The sequence below is a fragment of the Micrasema longulum genome, unplaced genomic scaffold (genome assembly GCF_059751315.1).
Source record: "Micrasema longulum isolate JH-2025_06_02 unplaced genomic scaffold, ASM5975131v1 h1tg001183l, whole genome shotgun sequence".
Classification (NCBI taxonomy): domain Eukaryota; kingdom Metazoa; phylum Arthropoda; class Insecta; order Trichoptera; family Brachycentridae; genus Micrasema; species Micrasema longulum.
Window position 1 is genome coordinate 114,950 of NW_028278370.1, and position 21,911 is coordinate 136,860.

Sequence of the window (21,911 nt, forward strand, 5' to 3'; positions counted from 1 at the left end):
ATAATCAATATTTGCAGTCGGATAAACTAACATACCTTAGAAAAAAACTTATCAATTGATAGATAACATCGTTTGTCAAGAAACTTAGAATTAAGATGTCTATTGTTATGTAGACACGTCCATGCATTCGGAATCATAATCCACTATTTGGATTCATCATTTTACTTTGACAAATATTGCTGTTTTATTTATTGAGAGAATAAAACTAACAGTGGCTTTAGATTTGTTGAATGACAACGAAAATATTTAGTTCGATTAGTCTAATACAAAGAAATATATTTCAAATGTAGAAATAAGCCAAATCGCTATTTTTTTTTTCTCATATGAAAACAGAGATTGTTTAAGTATACAATGATTAAGATTGCATGTTGTTTGCACAAATATCCAAATTGAATTTAGCATAAAATGAGGAATTTTTCCAAAAGTAAATTCATTAAATAGGTCCCATACATGTAGGTATACATGAAGTTCACTGAGAAATTTCTAAATTGTGGTAGGAATTTGAATTATTACATGCATATTGAAATGACTATAATTTAATAAGAAATGCTCAAGATTTTATAAAAATTAAAATGGCAAATAAGGTATGAAAAAACCTAGTATCATTAAATATTTTTGTACATTTCTGTATAATTAAAACCGTCTCGATCTAAATTTTATCCACTATTCATACACACCCCATTAACAATAAATTCTCATCAAATATTATATTTTAATTAACCGGCATACACACCATAGAGCGAAATGCTCTATTACCAAACACTGTTACATTTTTATGATCAAACTGAATCAATTAAGATCTATTTTAGCTTGTATAATTTATTAATTTTCCATATCTTTTACAAGATACAACAAGTACTATATAATGTAAACACCGTGCCTAATTTTGGCTAGAATTTGTATTATTAAACGATTATATTGAACCATATGAAATACTGCAATAGATTATGTCAGTAAAATGACAAAATGTATGTTTATCTAAAGCAAACAACTTCGTAAGAAACAATGTGTATGACATCATTTATGTTAACATTTAAATTAGCTAATGGAATTTTTATGATATTAGTACGTACGCAGAATATATTTTGGAAGGATCATAGATATAGATTATCTTTTAACATTGCTTGAACCTCAGGATTGCCAAATGCGAGGCTAAAACAAACGTCTTGCAGCTCATGATAACACTTTATTGCGTTAAGTTAATTGTAACATGAGTAATTCAGTGGTAAAATTATATTAAATACGTAAGATAAAAATACTTCTAGAATCTCTCAGGTAAAGGCATTGAAAATACAAGGGTTGAGCTTGTGAGAGTTGTAAGTTGTAACAGTATTATAAAGAACTCAACCCACAAATTTTCATAATCTGAAATACATTGCTGAGATTAACAATAAGTTGACACCAATAATCAGTAAGCATCTACATAAAACTATATTATATAATCTTAAAATGCCTACCAGATTACATGGCTGTCAAGCATCTTGATTCCTACTTGATTTAATAATAATACAATATCAACTTAAAACAATTTATTTTCAGCTGTATTCGTTTCCGGCATCTAATCAATGTCAACTAAAAATGCTAAACTTATATTAAATCATAAAAATATACAATATTTAGATATCACCATAGACAAAATTAATTTACTGTGTAAGCACATCGCCTTACTGTTGTTATAGAATGATTAACATTTGTTGTCTATACCCTAGGCCCCAAATGTAGAGGGAATGGATCAAAGCTATGTCTATGGATAAAAATAATATTTTATCTATGAACTTCCTTGCGTAAATCACCTTAGTGAGATGTAGGCTGACAGTTAGATAACAATATTTATATACAAGTAAACTTAATTAGTTCCACTTGATATCCTGAAAGAGTAAAAAATCAGTATTAGATCAAAAATTATTCAGAATAAAATCACAACTTCCGAACAATAAAATAATTAGCAAATATGAAGACTGAGATACTTTGAGGTTTATCAATAATATGAAATTATCTCAGAATCAGTTTTATGTTAAAAATGCGATAGTTAAAAGACAAAATAAAATTATGTTAGTTATTTATTGTGTACAAATCAGAACTTTCAAAATCTAACTAATTTTGAAAAAAAATAGAGATAAACTAAGAGATAAAAAAGTAATAGAGATAAAACTGATAACGTAAATAAATGTATTAATATATTCTTAGTACATGTTTCAAAAATAGTATGGGGTCAAATGAGAGAAGAAATTTTAGAGATGAGTTGAAAACTGCGAGAGCTTTAGACAACCCACAATAATATAAACCATAGTATACCTAGTTGAAAAGTTTGAGTTAAAAAAGCAATGAAAAATACTAAATAAATTAAAACCATTTCCAGATACATACGAGGTATGTTCAGAAAATAAAAGGATTTTTTTAATTTCGCAGGTTTGGGAGTCCGATTGCCAATTTAAAAAAAATCATGTTTGTGTAAATGAAAATCTCCGAGCTCATAAAAACACGTCTAACCTTAGCGGCTGCCACAGACAAAGTAAACAATGAATACAGCTGAAAATTTTAACATTCATCGGAGGCATGTATACCAACATAATAAAAACAATTGACAATCGGACTTTCCAAACCTGCAAAATTAAAAAATTCCCCGTTATTTTTTTAACAGACACACATTGTTAATTACTGAAAGAGTAAAACTACCAATAAAGTAAATAGGAAGAAATATCACCAGTTTTCATGTACATATTATGTTTATTGAGTTATATTTTTTTTAAAACCTTTGATACATTTAATATTTTTTTCATCTGGCTACCCAAAAGAATTTATGCTATTTGGGTTAATTGCATATTTTAGTTAGGTTCACTCTCCAAATTTTAACTCTTTGTTACTTGCATTGAATTAGGATATTTTTAAATATTTTATGGGCAAAAAGAAGAATGAAAACCTTATGTGAGGGTTTATACATTTAATAAAATAGGTTTATAGTTCATGTAAAATATATTTGTTTCCGAGTTCGAGATGGGCTGTGATATTTGACACATCTGGGATACTGAACTTTGAATGTTTTGGCAAAAATTTAAATAAATTTCTTTGCTTTCAGTTTGACAAAAAGTTTTTTTTTTCATATTACAACCCAAAACACATTTACCACAGTAACAAATTTAAATTCAATAATATGTTTACCTTTTGGCTAGTGGACATATACGGCATTTTTAAAAATAAAATATTCGTTTTTTTCGCTGAAATGAGCCCCTATTTTTTTTAATTCACTTGGAATGACTGCTCTTACATTTATTAGCCATATTGTAGACCAGGCAGGATTTCAATTCAAGTGGTTACTTAAAAAACATTCCCGCCGTTGTCTATCTAGGAAACCAATCCAATATTAAGATTTCAGGTCTATAAAACTTACCCCCTTTAACAACTGATGTTGCTAGTCTTCTCCATACTTTCATTCTCTATAGTAAACCAACACGCATGGGAATGTAATACTCAAACCAAACGTATACAGAGGATAAAAAAATGCCATACGTGAATATGGAAGTTAACTATCTAAAGGCAGAATGGTGAATGTTACACAGTGTGTAAATTGATCACTTAGGCCAGCCGATGACAAATCATAAACATATCTAAAACTGTACCTATTCTGCCTAAGCTTGCACATCCAGATTTTTTCCATTATATTATAAGTTTAATGATTTTATAAAGTAAGGGCATACATACTCATGGATGATGGTTTTTTTCTTAACAATTTCCCTTCCCAATACGTTTAACTCTTGCGTGCCTATGTGACATAAGTCTACATAGCCACAAAGACTTGATATATCTGTCTTATTTTTTCAAATAATTATGTCGTATTTTTCTATAACAGGTCTAAATCAAATATTTTTATAAATTATAGAAAAGAGATCATTAAAAAGCGCATTTTACACATATATTAAATTTTTCTTTTTAAATACCTGTATATCAGAATATCTCATCTATCGCTTAATGTAACATGACATTACAGTACAACACTGTTTGCAAAGGTATTTTTAGCAGGGTCTTTTAAAAGCTAAGAAGGGAATATATCGTCGGCCTTGCTTGTAAAATTTATAATAGAAATAAAGATGAGTGATACTTTAATCTACAAATTTGGAATATCCAGTGACCGGTTTCATCGCTTTCTTACTTGTAAAACTTGTAAATTCCAAACTAACTTTTCTCAGGGGATAGTAAAAACAGTTTTTACTTCAGAACGTAGAAAATTGAATCAATATTTTATTTTTAAATTAATACAACACTATGGATTTAAAAGTTTTGTACACATATAGATTACTTAAAGTCCTACTAAAAAACGCCAAAATACCATTTTGACCATCTGTGGATTTACGAGTTTTACAAGTTAGGGTGACGTTATGAAAAAGCAAATACACATTAATTTTTCTTAACAATCGACGCTTTGTTACAGAATTCAAAATTTCTGCAGACGGTATTATTTAATTTGTCGATGACCATTGATGATCGTTTCGGGGGATTGTGCGTGCTTGCGTGATACTGATGTACAGAAGCGATACCTACATTGTGAGACCGACGTGGAAGAGAAATCCAAAGTTATTAAGCCTACAGCGCCCCGAAGGGGTCTAGCTCGACCCCGGCGGAGGGGGGCGCAGCGGCCGAGGGGGGCGGAGGCCTCGCCGGGGGTGCTGCGGACCCCAACGCACCTACACCGCCACTAGGAGGTTGCTGTATACCCAATCACCGGATTAGTACAGTGCATGTTAATTCGTCACGGGGTCCAGAAAATAAGAAGACAGCCTTTTGCTGGTTGCTACTGGGTCAGTGATGGGTAAACTATCGCACACGTGGCAGGGGCGACACGCCGAGACATTTTGGGTGAGACGCATCATTTTCAAAAAAGCATTTCGAGGAGGCCAACACAACTACACAATATGAAATAGAGCCCATGAATAGAGCCGGTACATTTTGAACTCATGACATGGACAGTTCGGTACAAGATTAAATAAATTTAGATATCTAGAACTAACAGTTCAAATAATTAAATATCCAAATTTAGTGGCCTACAGTAGTGCAATAAAATATTGCGGTATTTCTAGCCCACCCTGATAGGAATCGAACCTAGGACATCAAGCATGGTAAAAATAAGTGTAATATAATCTTGTGATAATTTACCCAAATATTTCAACTTCAAAGTAATTTTCTGTTCGAGCGGGTTTCGAACCTCACACCTCCTGATCCAGAGTCTGCGACACTGCCACGTGACCTGTCTTGTTCCAAGGATGATAATGTGTATGTATTTAAATGTATTATTCCAATTGAGGTAAAAATACCATCAGTAAATGTTTTTTTTAACATTCTAAATTACGTATATTTTTGATAACCCTTAATTGGACGTAGTTATGCAGAAAGCGTCCAACCCTAAAAATGCTAAAAATGAGTAATGCCGGTTTTTATAGAATACTACGATGTCTTTATGTGCTCAAAATGTCTAAACCCAAGTGCAATACTTTTTTTGACAATCGAAAAAATTTCTAGCCCACATCACGGCTATCACTGTTATATTAACTTTAAAAACGTCCAAGTGGTTTGACTGTTTACTGCAGCTCTTTTTTTTAAATTTTTAAATTTCTTTAATTAGCAAAAAAGTATAGCACCTGGAGCCTGGACATTTTCAGCACATAAAGATATTGTAGTAGGCTATCGAAAATTGGCATCAAACTCGTTTTTAGCATTTTGTGGGTTGGACGCTTTATTAACGCTTACTTGGCATAATGAAATTAAATTTTATGCAGCGTAAACGGTAACTGCATCACTGTACTATTTTGCTCATTTTGGAATAAATTTCCTTAAAAAAAACAATTTTTTGTAACAAAATTAAGTAAAAACTTAAGTTTGTATTGTATAACTGTGTTTTTTTTTGTGTAAAGTTAATGTTTCGTAACAGTATGTAAGTTAATAAGTCATTTTTATCTGGACCCTGAGACAGTATTATTCATTACAGTGCATTTTTAGAATACATGCTACCGGTTTTAGACCATTTCATTCATATGCCCTGTTATATATTATTTCATGAATAAGAATAAATTGCTATGTATGTGAAATATATCTGATTTGAATTCATAAACATCTTAAAATTGATGTATATCAAAAGTAAATAAGTACAATATTTGATGTACCATTCTTTTCGTTCCATGGCCCACCTTTAATGTATATGGTGAATACATTTTTTTGTTGTACTTCACATAACATTGCTAAAAATATATTATTTATAAACCACCAATATTTAGGTGCAAGATATGCTCATTTTTAGTATACTAAAACCAACCTTTAGTCAATATTTTGAAATTATTTCATAACATACATAAAACATGCAATATTTTAATTCATGAAGGCAGAAAAAACATTAGAGAGAAAATAAATAGATCAATATTGATAATGTTTTCAGAAAAAATAAATGAATGCTTCGTAATGAATCAAGGTATTAAAAAACAGTAATATAAAAGAAGTACATAATTCAATACATCGTCTAAAGACTGATTTATCTAGAAAACTATTTTATATCATAATTAAATAGTACTAAGGTTTGAATATACATTTGTTTCCACAACTCGTGCAATCTAATACAATAAGCAATAAGCATTTTATTACTGAAATACATAATTATATATTAAAACATTTCTAGTTCATGTATACAAATAATGAAACAGGATTTACAGAAAAAAGTAATGAAATCAACAAGAAAAATTTAAGAAAGAACAATCAATCCAATCAATAATGATATAAGGTGTTATGGATAAGAAATTACAAACATTATTCGTGAAACATTGATTAGAAAGAGAAGAAGGAAGGTACTATTATTTATTTGTTAAGATGATAGAACCGAGTTTGTTATAGATTAAATACAGATTGAAGGATATAGCGTGTTGTATGCACATTTATGCTTATGCAATACTCAGAAGCTCCACAGTAAGTTGACAGAACAAAAGGTATCAAGACTGACAGCCAATGATAAATTTAGTGAAGATTTCGCTAACACTTTTTGATTTGGTCTCTTTATTTTGCTCTAACTTACCATGTTAAAATGGTGTTGATTTTGGAATGTATAGGACATGTGAGGTAACTGCATGCCTTGACCCTGTAAAAACATAAAAAAGAAAATGCGCATGCTCTCAGTGGATTGGATTTATGGAAATTTTACATCAGTGATTAGCCATCGGAGAATCGTGGTATATGGACAGTGCAATATTTCACCATTCTTACAGACCATTTGTACTCGATATGTACGCAGCAAGCCACACAGAATGAAACTCACACAAATAAATCAAAACATTTAAAGTCTTACTATTATTCAATTTAAATCACCAAAACAATAAGTGAAGAGGCGTTTAATTTTTATATAGGTGGGTGCAGGACCATTACTACATCAGCATTGAAATGTGCAAACCAAAAAAAGGAAATAAAATGGCCTAAAAATGTTGGACTAGGTAGAAAGAATAAAATTGAAGATCTAGGTACAACAGAACATGCAAACTATAGAGCAAATTATGTACGTAGTGCTTTTCTCATCTTACACATTTATTATATACATATACTGGGAAAGTATTTGAATAACAAATAAAAAAGGAATAACATTTTGAACTTTCAAATAATTTTTAGCAATTACATACTGAAGATTGAAAACTGTTGATAAAATTAGTAACATTAGTGATTAAAAATTAATGTTTTAAAGAATGTATATTTTTATAAGCAGACAACTACATAAAACACAACGGTAGAAACGATACTGTAATCATTAATTTCTTAGATACAGAATACAATTCGAATTCACTCTTTTTTAAAAGTTTTGAATAAAATCTCGGGTTCCAAAATTCGAAATTAAATATAGAGTAAACGTGCTTTTTTAAAAAGATGAGTTTGGAAAAGAGGATGATAATGTATTGGAAGATTATCGTGAAGGTCTTACCATCGGGCGGTAACCAGCACCGGTAGTAGCAGCCATTGGTTGAGGACTCCAGCCACCAGCTCCCGGTTTTGCTGCATTCTTTGGAGAATTCCACTGAACACCCCTAAATTCAACATAATTTTAAGTATGTCCGCTTTATTACCCCTCGAGGTATTTTATCAAAATACAAGTATCTTAATAAAGACCGAAAAAAGCGGAGTAAATAATAAGTCTAGACATCCAAAGGGCTCATACGTCGTACGTCGTGTCATATTTTAGCGAAATTTTAATCGGCTCAGGCCATCGAAGGGCGTCCAGAGTGGGGTCGGTCTTCCATTTCTCCTCTCTTTTAAAAGGAGAAAACTACTCAAACAGTCGAGTTTTTCCCGTAGCATCGTTTTTGTGGGTTGTTGTAAGCATTTCAAGAGTTTCTGTGCCAGTTTTCCTGAGCAGGAAGTAAATCCACGCGCTCCATGACCACGCGCTCATCCATCGCCAAGATGACGAGCACATGACAATTTACAAAAAAATTCACACCAGCCAAATGGAACCTTCTCTGGCAACGACACTTGGCATACTGATCGGTAGCTCTACGCGATCCTACCAGCAGAACCTGGTACTATAAAAATTTGCCCACAAGATTAGTTGGGTTTCTTTTGGGTACCTACGTACTATGTGTAGAAGAGGCTCTAATAATTTTTATGATTATTTGTCCGTTACTTATTGTTTTCTTTTATAATTATGAATGGAAAATCGGTAATTTAATTAAAGGTATCCTGTTTTCTTATGTCAAAGAATCGATTTTTACAACAAATAAATTAAAAAATATATTGAAGACAATTTTTTTTTTAAAATAGAACAAACAACTCACTTGACGGATTGCTGCGCTCCCTTGTTGATGGTAAGGTTGTTGGCCAGGCTGGCCAGTGAGGAGTCCAGGTCTCCGGTCAGCACCTTGGGGGGCCCTGCGGAGGGGGCGGCGGCGGTGAGGGGACCGGGCTGGGAAGGGGGCGCACCCCCCGGCCGTAGCACGTCCCCCAGACCGTCCATTACTCCTGATCCGAGCAAGCCACCGTGCCAAGTTAGCAAGTTATGCGGGCATTCACAAGCCAATAGATTCCAGGTGCGATAACCGATCCAGATAACAATGGCATAATTATATTCCAGTGACAAAGTGCAGAGACCCAAAATAAGATTGAGATTAGAATTGTTAATGATAACGAGAGAAAGTGCGGAGACCCAAAATCAGACCAAGATTAGACCCGTTAATGATAACGAGATAGTGCAAAGACCCATAATCAGGCCAAGATTAAAATTGTTAATAATAATGACAGAAAGTGCAGAGACCCAAAATAAGACCGAGATTAGGCTTGTCAATGATAACGAGAAAATATTTTTCATGTGGCAATTTTCTATGTACTTGCATCATTCTTTTGATGATTTTGAATTTACTTTTTAAATTTCTAAGTTGCATCCAGGTAATTTAAAAAAAAATTAAACAAATAATAAAGAGATAGCATGTATATGCTACACATATTTATTTTTAAGGGTCTGTTTAATTGTGAAACTGATACATGTTTAAAGCCTCAAATATTTTATCATTTGAAACAAAATATAAACAACGGATATACTTTATCAATAGTGAAAAAGACTAGATGTTCCGAGAAACAGATTAAAAAAAAGTAATTAAAAATGTTTAAGAGTGCTTAACAAAAGTAAGTGCAGTTCCTATTGATTAATTATTAGCGACTGATATGTGATTCAATAGTATCATTATCTTGACAAGATGCAAAAGTAATATTGGAGATAATAAAACATTGTAAATATTGTGTGAAACAAGTCAGTGATTGTTAATGCAAATATTGTCAGAGCCTTCGCAGAATTCTTAAAATAAGCTAATCGAGGCATTCGAAACAATTGTTTTATGCCTAAGCTTCTGTAACCTGTGTTTTAATTTAGAATGTAAAATTTCTCAAATGATTATTGGGCTCTGCAGTTTCTATTTGTTAAATTCAAATTTTGCCTTTTCTTGGACACCTCCAAAAATAATATTGTAATCTGAATTGGTTAGAATGACAGAAAACCCCACCAGTTATCACAAATGAATGATTTCTAGTTTTTAATCTCAATAAAAAATTTAAAGGGATGTTTTTTTATATTTTGTGAATGCCCCTAAACAAAAAGAATAGCAGCAAAATAGTCTGAATGATTTACAAGAATTCGATAAAATTTGAATTATAGAATTTAGATTCAAGAAAAGTTAATATTTATTTAAAATCAAAGTTATTATTGAACTAATTTGACTGTGAAGCATTCAGACATTGTGCAAATAAATAATTAAGCTTAATTAGCGGGCATTCTTCAAATGGAATGAAATCGACACTTATTTGAAGACAAAACCATTTTGACGAACATTATTGCGTATGAGAATCTCTCACATACCATGGAATGAAATGTAAACAAATATTGACATCATGCCAAAGCTCTTAATTTTAAAAATCAAATACTTTTTTTATATTGAACAATTTGAAAATATTTTGAAATTATAAATTTTGAATTTAATGTTTAGAAAATCTATAAACAGCAATAATCCATTATTTCTAATTTTCACATGTCAAAAGTGGTTCTAACATTGAAGAAAAAAAATGCAGTGAAAATTATAACCAAAATACATAAACTCTAGTTAATTTGGCAAGGAGGATCAAGATTTTTTTCCCATTAATAATGTGTGCTATAAAAAACAATTACAGCAACAAAAATACGTACATAATTTATTTTGCTAGATTCGAATCAGGGCCTTATTTCAAGCCATGGATTTTCGAGATACTATATTTATTTATCTATAAATTGTGTGATAAAAGCGAATTGAAAACTATTTTGAATGTGATTGATGATTTGGAATCAATAAATTTAGCATTTTTATTAAAGGAAAAAACAAAAATACATATTTATTATGTTGTGTATTGATAAATGATTTATATTCTATAATTATTTGCAAGCTTGCTATGCAAAGAAAATTATGACACGTGTGACATGGTCGTTATGTAAGTGAAAATCATACTCAATAATGAATAAAAACACATTATCCACAAAACATTTACACACTGTTCATGTATACACATGTAACATCGATGGCAGGTAAATTTAATGTAATGGTCGTTTATTAATTACATTATTGATAAAGTAAAGGTACTGCAAATACGTTTGCAATTAATTGAGAAATAAAAGAAAAGTATTTTGGGCAGTCGCTGACAATATTTTTATATTTTTTCATTCTGGTAGAAAATAGTTTGATGTGAATTTATTGTTTTCCTACAAAAGCTTTTTCCTGGTCTTTAGGTATGATAACAAAAATTAAAATAGAATTATTTTAAGATAGGAAAGTAAAGATATATCAAACGTGTATTTGAATAAAGTAACATGCTCAATAATATTAAAAATGCCAAATATAAATGCTGTGCATTCACAAATGCACAATACGAATTGAGGTGGTATTTTCAAATATGTTTTATTTAAATGGTTTTATTCCATTCATTAAAAGGAAACCACTTAAGAAATCATAACAGAAAATGGGCATACTGTAAAAATAACAACACCATATTTTTAAAATATCTAGACGAATTCTGAGATATTAATTGAATTAAGAATAATTGAAAAAAAACAAAGGTATGATGTACATAAAATTTATGATCCTTTGAAATCTGAAACCGATTAAAAATAATAGTTAATATGATCACACCGAAGCAATTAATGTATAATATATAGGTATGTACATGACAGGGATATATTTACGTGCATAACAAAATTCACAAGGAGGGAAGTATTTAACAACTACCCAAACGTATACAGGAAAATACTGGAATCAAACATGGGTCCGGCAAAGCTAAGCAAACCATATTATTCTGTAATTTTATATGAAGTAAATACTATACTTTATTTGGAAATAAGTTATCATTTCCAAAATTTCGGAAACTAAATAAAGTATGTAAATAAATACTAAAAAATTGCAGCTGTAGTTTAGAATTGAACCTTGGTCCTTCTGATTGATCGGGAATTTTTTCTACTCAAGCAACGTGCTTCTTGGTTACTTTTTTACCCCCGTTTTTTGCTCCACAACTACCCAAGACGCAAAATTACACTGGTGAATTATAACATTAGAGCTCCCAGTCTTGAAAAAATCACATTTGATTACTAAGATTTCATCAGGAATCAAACCCGAAAACAACCTGTGTGAGGCAATTTAGCCTTTACACAGCAGCTGTCTAAATAGTTTAATATTGGGTGTTTACTTATTGCTTCACTCAGTAATAAATAACATATTTGTGGCTATTGTGATACTGATATTTATGTTTAAACTAATGATAAATATAGTATGCAAGAAATAACTTCTAATATCCGAAACTTTGGTAATCACAGCTTTATTCCTGAACAGTTTGTTTTCTACGGATAATCTTCAAAATCAATGATAGCTTAACAACTCGATTTCTACAGATAATCTTCGAATCTACACCATACACAAGCACGGTCAAGTTGTCTTCACAAACCCATCGGCTGTTTCGCTGGCGAGCCAAACTGCTGATTGGCTGGCTGTTTTGAGGGAGAGCCGCCGAGGGCCATTCGGATTGTGTCGTTTAGGTCGTCCAGCGCGGACTTGGGCTGTGAATGACCAGGGTTGGGCCGAGCGGGGGAACCGCCCATCGATGGGGGGCCACCTTCACCCATGAATGGGTTTACCAAACCTCCTGTGGCTGCTTGCGCACACAATAGGGAAAATTCCATCAAGTTGTTTTTCTTAATGCCTTTGTAACTCTTTCTCACCTAGTGCTTTTTATAAAGGGCACAAACGTCAACAGTTTTTCTAAGCAAGTACTCTCGCAAACCAACTCTCTTTTTTGTTTTTAGTTAATTGTTTCTTAACTACGACACTGTTTTTTTTTTCTAATTTATTATTATGACTAAATACTTATTAAGATAAGTTTCCGACATCGTAAAATAGTTAATAGAATCTCACTATGTATTTATTATCCGGATAGTTGAGTCAAATTCATAAGGCATTAAACAAGATAATCAAAATTTGTTTATATAATACCGAGAATTTTATTATGCTTAAAACTTTAATAAATTAGTCAAAAAAGCCAAAACGAAATTGTCAAAATAATACATTAAACTGTCATACCTTTTAAAACTACAGATTTAAAAAAAAAAGTTTTTCACAGAAAATTGAAAAGTAGTAACTACTTCTCCCCACACTCAAATGTAGAATACATTTTTTTTTATAAACTAATTTAGGTGAGAAAGGGTTACGATAAAAAAACTTTTGCTTCTACAAAATAATATTATTTTACCATGTTTTAGTGTAGTTGTGTCTCGTAAAGGGTATCTGAACATGCAATAGTGTGAAACCTTGACCAAACAAGCGTATTACTCATTTGTTATTTTTATTCAATTAAAACATGCCATAATACACACACCATCACAATATTGTTGAAGTATTATTGTTATAGTATAATAATGTAATATAAACATACAGACACCATAAGAAATTATATAATACATATTTGTCAAGTGGAACTAGTGCTAACGACTCAATAAACCCCGCATGCCGAACATTCGGTTGATCATAAAACTAAAATTATTAAAAGTAGGAATGAAAACAACAGCAATAATCAAAAAAATTCAGAAAATATTAGCAAATTGAAGTATAGAATTTGGAAAATAATATTGATTCACCCATTATTTTTCTATGCAAATATTCAGGAGATATTTTTACTTTTGTTAAACCAGTAAAATTCAAGTGCAAACATAATACTCTAGTCAGGTGCGTAGATTATTGAATTTCACAAACAAATATAAGAAGACACATCTCTTTAAAACTACAGGTTTAACTTTACAAACTCATAAAAAATCACCACATAAAACACACCATCCAATGTGCTGGCTAAAAAGACTAAATATTTGTTAGACAATTTTATTTGTAGTCAGAAATTCACACTACAATATTGGTTTCATTATAAAAAAAATATTAATTGTATTTACTCATTTAAAAACACATTGTAATACTGTATGGTTGACTCGATTAACTGAGATTCATCATCATCATCATTCCCTTTCCGCACCTAATGGTGGATAGGGCACTGCAGTGGTACACCAATCGCAGCGTTGTCACATGAAGGTAATTAAGATGATAAGTCTTACGCATTAGGTACCAGTCCAGGGACTATGGAATATTCTGGGTGAAAACACCCTTTTTAATGAATATTTCATATCAATCATGTCGGGAATCGAACCCGAGACCTCTTGCATGGTGGGAAAACACGCTGACCATTACACCACGAGGCCGACTTAACTAACTAACTGAGATTAGTTAAGGATTACACGATAGTTTAAAGATAAAAGGTGAATAATAATAATGTATAATATTGAATGTGTAGTGAGTGAAAGTTAATATTATATTTGTATTATTCGTTGATCATAAAGACATTTCTTATCTCAACATATTTTCTGTCATGTCTAACTCAAAATGCATGAATTAGCCTTTTTAAGGTATTTTGTTTTAAATTTATATAGGCTGCGTCCACATTTTGAAGTCAAATAATTAACGCCAATTTTTTTTTTTGGCCGAGAGAGTCATCTAAATGTAAATCCCCAACTTAAAGGTGTCAATATTGAGAAAATGAAACAGTTCAGGTACTAAGGCAGTATCATCACAGAAAATCTAGACCCCGACATTAAGATAAAATGCAGAATAAAAGCAGTCCGAACAGGATTTATCCCATACTTCAGCTTGTCATGAAGGAGAAGATCGAGGGACGTAGAGGGGGTGGAAGAAAACAGCTTTCCTGGCTTCGAAACATCCGAGCATGGACCAAGATTAGAACTGTGGAGGAGCTGTTTTGCACTGCTCAGGATAGGGAAGCTTTCTCCCAAGTGATCGTCAACGTCGGGGGGACTCGACATGACACGTGAAGAAGAAGAATATTTTTTTAGACAACTTGTTGATTAAAACAATTTAAAATAGATTTTTTATGGACACTTTAACGAATCAACAATTATCTGCAAATGAATGACGGTTAACATTATAAATTTATATAATAAATGTGAGGCTGCTATTCCTACTTGGATCTTCTAAAAATTTGCCAATTAGTGCATAATTCACCTCCATTATTCATTTTTTTACTAGTTTTAAAATGTGATTTATTAATCATATCAGTTTTAAGGAATCAATTATCTGGAGGTTTTGATTATTCATATGATTGCATTGAGAGTCAACAGTATTGCAAAGGATTTTAAAGAGATAAAATAATTGAAATTTTTGATTGCAGTGAGAATTCTTCGAACCAGGGGATTTTGCAAAACGGAAACCAAAGGACAAGTCATACCTGATTGGTCCGTGTTACCAAATACATTGGAAAAGTTGGACTCTGAAACAAAGGTGTTGTTCTGTGGTGGTTGCGTGTGGTTGGATCCAAAACCATTGGTGTTGTTCCCCATCCAAGGAGGTTGGCCGGATGCTGGTGCAGCTGGCATCGGTGTGGCGGCTTAAATCATTTTATCCAAATATATTATTACAAGAAAAAAATGCATAAATCAAAATAAGTAACTACTGCTGTATAAATTAAAAATAACTACACAACATCAAAAATTCTTGATTTATTTTATTTAGAAAACATACGTCATACATATCACACATCCGATAAAATAGTCATAACTCGGAAAAATCTTGCGTGGTGTAAATTATTAATTGTTTTATTTATTACATATTTTCATATTACCTATGATTTTTTTTCGTCAATGAGGAACTTCAGTTTCTACGGGAAATTGGACACAATAAATGATTTCTGGCGCACCATAAAAGTTAGAGCCTTAAATTGTAAGGCAAAATTTCTTGAAAATGTACGAAAAAAAAACCATTTTACTACTCAGAACGACGTCACTGGTTCATATGAATCAACCAATGATAAGAGAGCTGTGAAAGATATCCGGTTTACTTATCGTTAATGGACCAATCGGCAGAACTGACAGAGAATAAGCGGAAGAGAACCTCTGACATCACATGCAGAGTAATTTCAGAAATACAAATTTTAAAAAATCATAGTGCTGATAATAATAACAATATATAGAAATTTTTAAAAAATTGGCTTAATTTAATAGTCTATTAACAAATTTTAAAATTACAAAAACCACTGACTCAACATAGTTTTTTCTAAAGAATTTCGGACACATGAATCCTAATTAATGTTCTAGCTTTAGAAATATTTTATTTTTTTACCTCCAAACATGTCTGCGAACGGGTTTCCGAGCTGGAGCAGGTCATCGGAAGCCTTGCTGGCTTGGTTTCCTCCCTGGGAAGCTGGAGGAGAACCAAAAAGGTCCACTATGGACTGCTGGTTATTGCTTGGAGGAGCTCCTGACATCAGGAATGGGTTAGTAGCAGCAGCAGCGGCACTGTTAGTTGGTGACTGCACTTTAGACTGAAATATTGCATTTAATATAATGTAGGTGTATATTTTCTTCAATAAATGGAAGAAAAATGGTTTTACAAATTGAAAGAAAATATTTGGAGATAGGCTGACGATATAGCTGCTGTGGGGGGAAGAAATAGCTAAAAATCAGCAAACGGCAGAGAAGGATGGAAGAACTGAAATTGGTAAATATTTATTAAGGCTGTAGTCGGATAAAACGCACTAAAAATGAGGACATCTTATGATTTTGCCATTTTAAAACTAATGTTTTTTTTAAATCGCGCAATAATAAAAAACATAAATCAAATAAAAATAATCATTTTTAAAAGTATTTCCATTAAAAAATATACTTAAAAGTTTTATATAACTAAAATGATTTTTTTTTTCGACCGGCAGATTATGCCATTCCAAATTTTTACTAAACTTTGGGGCGACGATTCTCATATAAAGACTAAGTATTGAACTAAAATTTGTTGGAATGATTTAAAGATAATAAATTGAACATGAAAGTGGCCAAAGCAAAATCTTAAATTTTTGTTTTTGAAAAGAAATACAAGCATTTTAAATCACATAAATGTTTGCGACATTTTCCTTTATTTCTATGTAAAATTATGCCTTCAGTAATACTTGAAAAAAAAAATAGTTAGTGAAATATTTTAGTCGAAACCTTTTTTTTAAGAAAAGTTTTATCTACTTTTTTTAAAGAAGATAATTCTGGTTGTAATATTCAATTTCTAACAATATTTTATTTCGGTTTTTATTACATTCATACCTGCTCTTACTGGTACGGGTATATTTTGGTTACATAAAACTTTTAAGTATATTTTTAAATAGAAATACCTTTAAAATTATTGCTTTTATCTAATTTATGTTTTTTAATTTTTTTATTATTGCGCGATTTTTAAAAAACATTAGTTTTAAAACTATTTTAAAATGGCAAAATCGTGTGATTTCCTCATTTTTCGTACGTTTAACTGACTACACCCTTAACAGAAGATAGATCAAGTAAAATATTAATTAAAATGTATTTGTTCCTTTTATTTCATATAATTATATTAAAATTGAAGAACTGAGGGCCGATCAAATGAGACCGAGAGTCGAATTTTGTAGCATGAAACAGTCGGTGATTACCAATACATTAATACAGTAATCTTTAAAAACAACATACTTATCTTATTCATGAAATTATTAAAAAATTAAATAAAAAATTTAGATACATGATCTTAATTTTGCTACATCATATATTATTATATAACATATATGTATTCCAATTTTTATATGTATAAATTTTTATTATTTATTTTGTACATTGATGTGTCATAATATTTATAAAAATACTGATTTTAGTATAGAAGAGTCCCGACTTAACACCAAATTTTCTAACAAGTTGGGACATGAAAATTAATAATCGTGCTGTAATGAAGTTGTGTGTATTAATAAAAAAGAAAATGTACATCTTAAACACTCTCAGAAGGTTTTTGCATTATGAATGGCTAACTGAATCAATAAATTATTCTACCATTAATAAAAGCATTTATTTAAATTTTAATATTGAACAGAAAAAGATATCAATAAAGCTAAATTCATTGCCAAGTTTATGTAGTCTCTGAACAAGCGATTAAATATAATATTAATTGCTAGATTTATTCATATGTAAGGCACTGCCTGTAACATAGTTAGTATATTTTATTTTTTTAAATAGATCAAGAAAATGGTCACTCTTATTTTGTGAGCAGAATTTGATCTAAATATAGATTCCCTGGTATTAAGTATGTTTACGCATTTATGTAGCAAATTTATAAAATAAATAAATTAATCAATGTAATCAATGATAAAATAATTTCATAAGAACATATTTTCATCAAATTAATTTTACAGAACAAAAAAATTGTACAGCATATTTTTTGTTCAATATTTTTTTAAATGGTATTTAATTGTGTTGGTTCATTCTTTATTGCATAATTATGTTTTAAAACATGATAAAATGCATTAAAATGTAAATATGAAAAGAAATGCAAATTGAAAATGAAATAAAGCTTTGTTACCCAAGATAACATAAAATGTAATTACTTTATTAAATATAATAAGATCAGCCATGATATTTAACAACACAACCTGTTATGGTACAGATTGTTTGACAACTCACTAAATGAATATCAGACATTATTATAGATAATAATATATTTGTTATCTATTTTTGTCCATTATCTAATCATGATAATAATGAAACAGATAAGTCTAATATTATTGAACCATGAACATATCATTTACATATTTAAATTCATTCAAATAACATATTACTTCATGTAAACACTATTGAAGAGTGGTTATATGGAATAATGGGATACTAAGTATAGTGCCCTTACATTAGCAAAGATATCCAGTTACTGGAGAAAGTCCAAATATGTGTCCCTAAAATTCCTAGCTTGCATGTGGTCCAGTATAGAAAAGATTCCAAATGGTCACTACGACTGCCAAAAAATCTATGTATCTACATATTTGACACAAGAATTCATTTGCAGGATCATAAATGTAAGCTCTTTTGTCCATAATTAAGTATACCTTGATAAAAAAAATAAGCTTCTCTGATATTGGTCTTAGACTAGAATTAAAAAATATATATATAATTGATTCCAACATCCGATCAGACAAAAAGCACGAATGAAAACCCAAATAAAGTGATATTGGTGCTAATGCAAGCTTAGATGTAAGTAATGTTTTTTTTTTAATGAAAAATATTTCTTAATGCAGTGGAAGGAAAAATCAAACACATTTGTGAAAGTTAAATCTGAATTTACAAAAATGTATTTAATGGTGGATGTTTCAGATTTCAAGATTACCATATTTTTCGGACCATATTATGATGCACTTTTTTACAGTGAAAATTCAACCGAAAATTGGGGTGCATCTTATGGTCCGATACGTCTTATCGTCCGCAAAATACGGTATGTAAAAATAATAAATATTAATTTACCTTATACTGATTTAGAACAGCTTCCTCTTCAGCCAAAGCTTGCTGTTTCAGTACATCATCAATAAAGGCTGCCTGGCTGCCATTGGTTGGATGTTGGTCCAATCGCGTAGAGGCGGCAGCGGTCCCAAACGAGCTGCCAGTAGAGGACAGAGCACCCATACCATTGGCCACATTCTTTTGCGCACTTTATCCGTTCAAATATTTCAAATTCAGCGAACGGATTCCGGAAACGCAAAATCGTGTGTCAGGCAGGGGAAGGGAGGTGGATCAGGATCGGTGAAAGAGGAGAGGAAATAAAATGTAACAAAATGTGTGCCGATATAAGCAAATCGCAAATTTGTGCATCGTTTAATCGCATGCAAAAAACCAATCAGGACAGTATGCGTGAAATGTGTTTATTAAATCATATGAATTTTGTCCAAAATCGGCAAACATGGAGTTCACGGAAGGGTTTTGGGGAGGAAAAAAAAGAAAAACAAACAAAAATTAAAATTTTACTAAAACATCACTAGTCTACATACCTACTATGTTATTCACCGTATAAACAGAACAGCTTTTTATTCAAATGCTAAGCAAATCATAAATGTAAATGATACTAAATATAAACATAAATCATTGATTACTACAAAATAAATGATAGAGCATGCACAAAAACATGGATAAAAAAACAAAAGAAATGAGGATAACAATTCATGGATATGAGAATTTGGCAGGGTATTTGAAAATTATGAAGACATAAAATTGATCAAAAGAAATATGTATATGATTTTTTACGTTTCAATAGTAAAAAGTGAAGAAAAAATATTTTAAGTCGAAATTGCAAATTAAAACATGTTAAATACAAAGAATAATTGTGTTACTCATTTTATAAAACACAATATAATATAATTTCAAACGTCGATGACACACATAAGAATATTTTAGAAAACCATGAAGAAAATTTTCTGCAAACCCGTATATGTAAAAAAATTTTAAAAAAACTGCAGTAAAACCAAATTGTATACTTTTGTTAGATCCTGTTTATTTTAAATATCATTTTATTTTATAATGGCATCCCACAAAACAAGAGATTTTTATTTTTAAAAAGAAACATTTGAGCTCTTACAATTTTCCTAAATATTTTAATTTTGGGGCCATTTTTAATGAGTTGTAAATAACTCACTATTATAAAATGGGAATCAAGTTGGGGTAGTGTGGGGTTCGAACCTCGGACTTCTGATAGGTTAGTTCGCAACACTAGCCATGTGACAACAACCCGATTTAAAATAATTAAAATCAAATTAAATGTTATCAAAAATGTTTATAAATACTTAAGTCTTTATTATTATAAAAATCCTTGTAAATATGTATTGATATTCTTAGGATACAAAAAAATTAAAAATATTTTTACTTGAATACAGCAGCTATATAAAAACAAATACATATATTGCATATCAGAAATGTAAGGCTGATCAACTTGCCTTCATGTAAAATATGCTGCAATTGATGTACCAATGCAGTGCCCTATGCACGATTAGGTGCAGGTAAGGGTGAGAAGAATAAAAATAGAGAAATGCAGTATTTATCATCTGTTAAAGCAGTTGTTAGGAACTTTTTTAAGGCAAAAAGTTCTTTAAAGTGAGCTTTAGGGTTGCAAGCCCTAAAGATATTCAAAAATTGTTATTTCAAAATTACCTCGCAGTCTGTGTGGGGGTGTTGGCAGCAGATCCTTTCTTCCCTTCCAATGCAGCTAGATGTCCCTCGAGGGCATCCAAAAGGCTGCTGGGAGCCTTGGTCAGGTCAGGGATATCTCCCTTATCAATACCCACATTCTCGGCCACCTGAAATGTTAAAAAACATAAATTTTAAAAAATTAATTTAATTTGACAATTAAAGAGTACATGAGATGTTTAAACAGTATATTTTTTTGAGTTTTTAAATCATTTAACCGCAAGTGAAGCGCCGAGAGCCATAGGAGATTGGGCAAAATTTGGGATCAATTTAATCAGCCACATTCACTCATACGCCAATATTAAAGCTGGAAATTAAAAAAAAACTGTACGGCAAAATTAAAGTTTAAAAAAGATTATGCCAGAGAAACATAACCACCAAATTTGTATGAGCTGTCAGTTTACACGTTTATTTGCTTTTCATTTACGTTAACAAAAAATCGTCACATTAACCGTGGTCTTAGAAATTTTATATAAAAAACAAAAGTTATAATATATGCACGGAATCCATTTTGCCAAAAACTGTTTAAATGCCACTTACGTTATTATTATTATTATGGATAACTTATACAGCGCTATTTTCGTAATAAAATACCTCAAGGGCGCTTTACATAGTGATTTTATTGTTAAATTAATTTAATTGAAGCTTTTAAATTTGTAATTTAATTAAAATAATTTATTTTGTTGTCACATGCTACGGATTTATTCAAATGATTTAGAGAACAAGTGGGTTTTTAGTTTTTTCCGAAACATCACTTCACTTTCACAGCCTCGCACCTCTGCTGGGAGAGCTTTGAGAGTTTCTTTGGTTCTCCGCACCTTAACTTTAATAAACATATAGGACTCAA

The 21,911-nt window shown here is 30.9% G+C and overlaps 1 protein-coding gene across 1 annotated transcript in view; it reads right to left on the reverse strand.

The window, feature by feature from the left end:
* Positions 1-612: 612 nt before the first annotated feature.
* lap (phosphatidylinositol-binding clathrin assembly protein lap) overlaps positions 613-21,911 on the reverse strand; it is a 59,556-nt gene continuing 38,257 nt past the window's right edge. The window contains exons 7-15 of the mRNA XM_088234044.1: positions 21,029-21,174; positions 19,355-19,538; positions 16,188-16,389; positions 15,298-15,456; positions 8,790-8,973; positions 7,940-8,042; positions 7,049-7,111; positions 4,537-4,701; positions 613-1,868 (exon numbers count right to left, since the gene is read on the reverse strand). Coding sequence (XP_088090170.1) covers positions 4,579-4,701; positions 7,049-7,111; positions 7,940-8,042; positions 8,790-8,973; positions 15,298-15,456; positions 16,188-16,389; positions 19,355-19,538; positions 21,029-21,174 — 1,164 coding nt within the window. The 3' untranslated portion in view covers positions 613-1,868; positions 4,537-4,578. The remainder of the gene's footprint in view (positions 1,869-4,536; positions 4,702-7,048; positions 7,112-7,939; positions 8,043-8,789; positions 8,974-15,297; positions 15,457-16,187; positions 16,390-19,354; positions 19,539-21,028; positions 21,175-21,911) is intronic.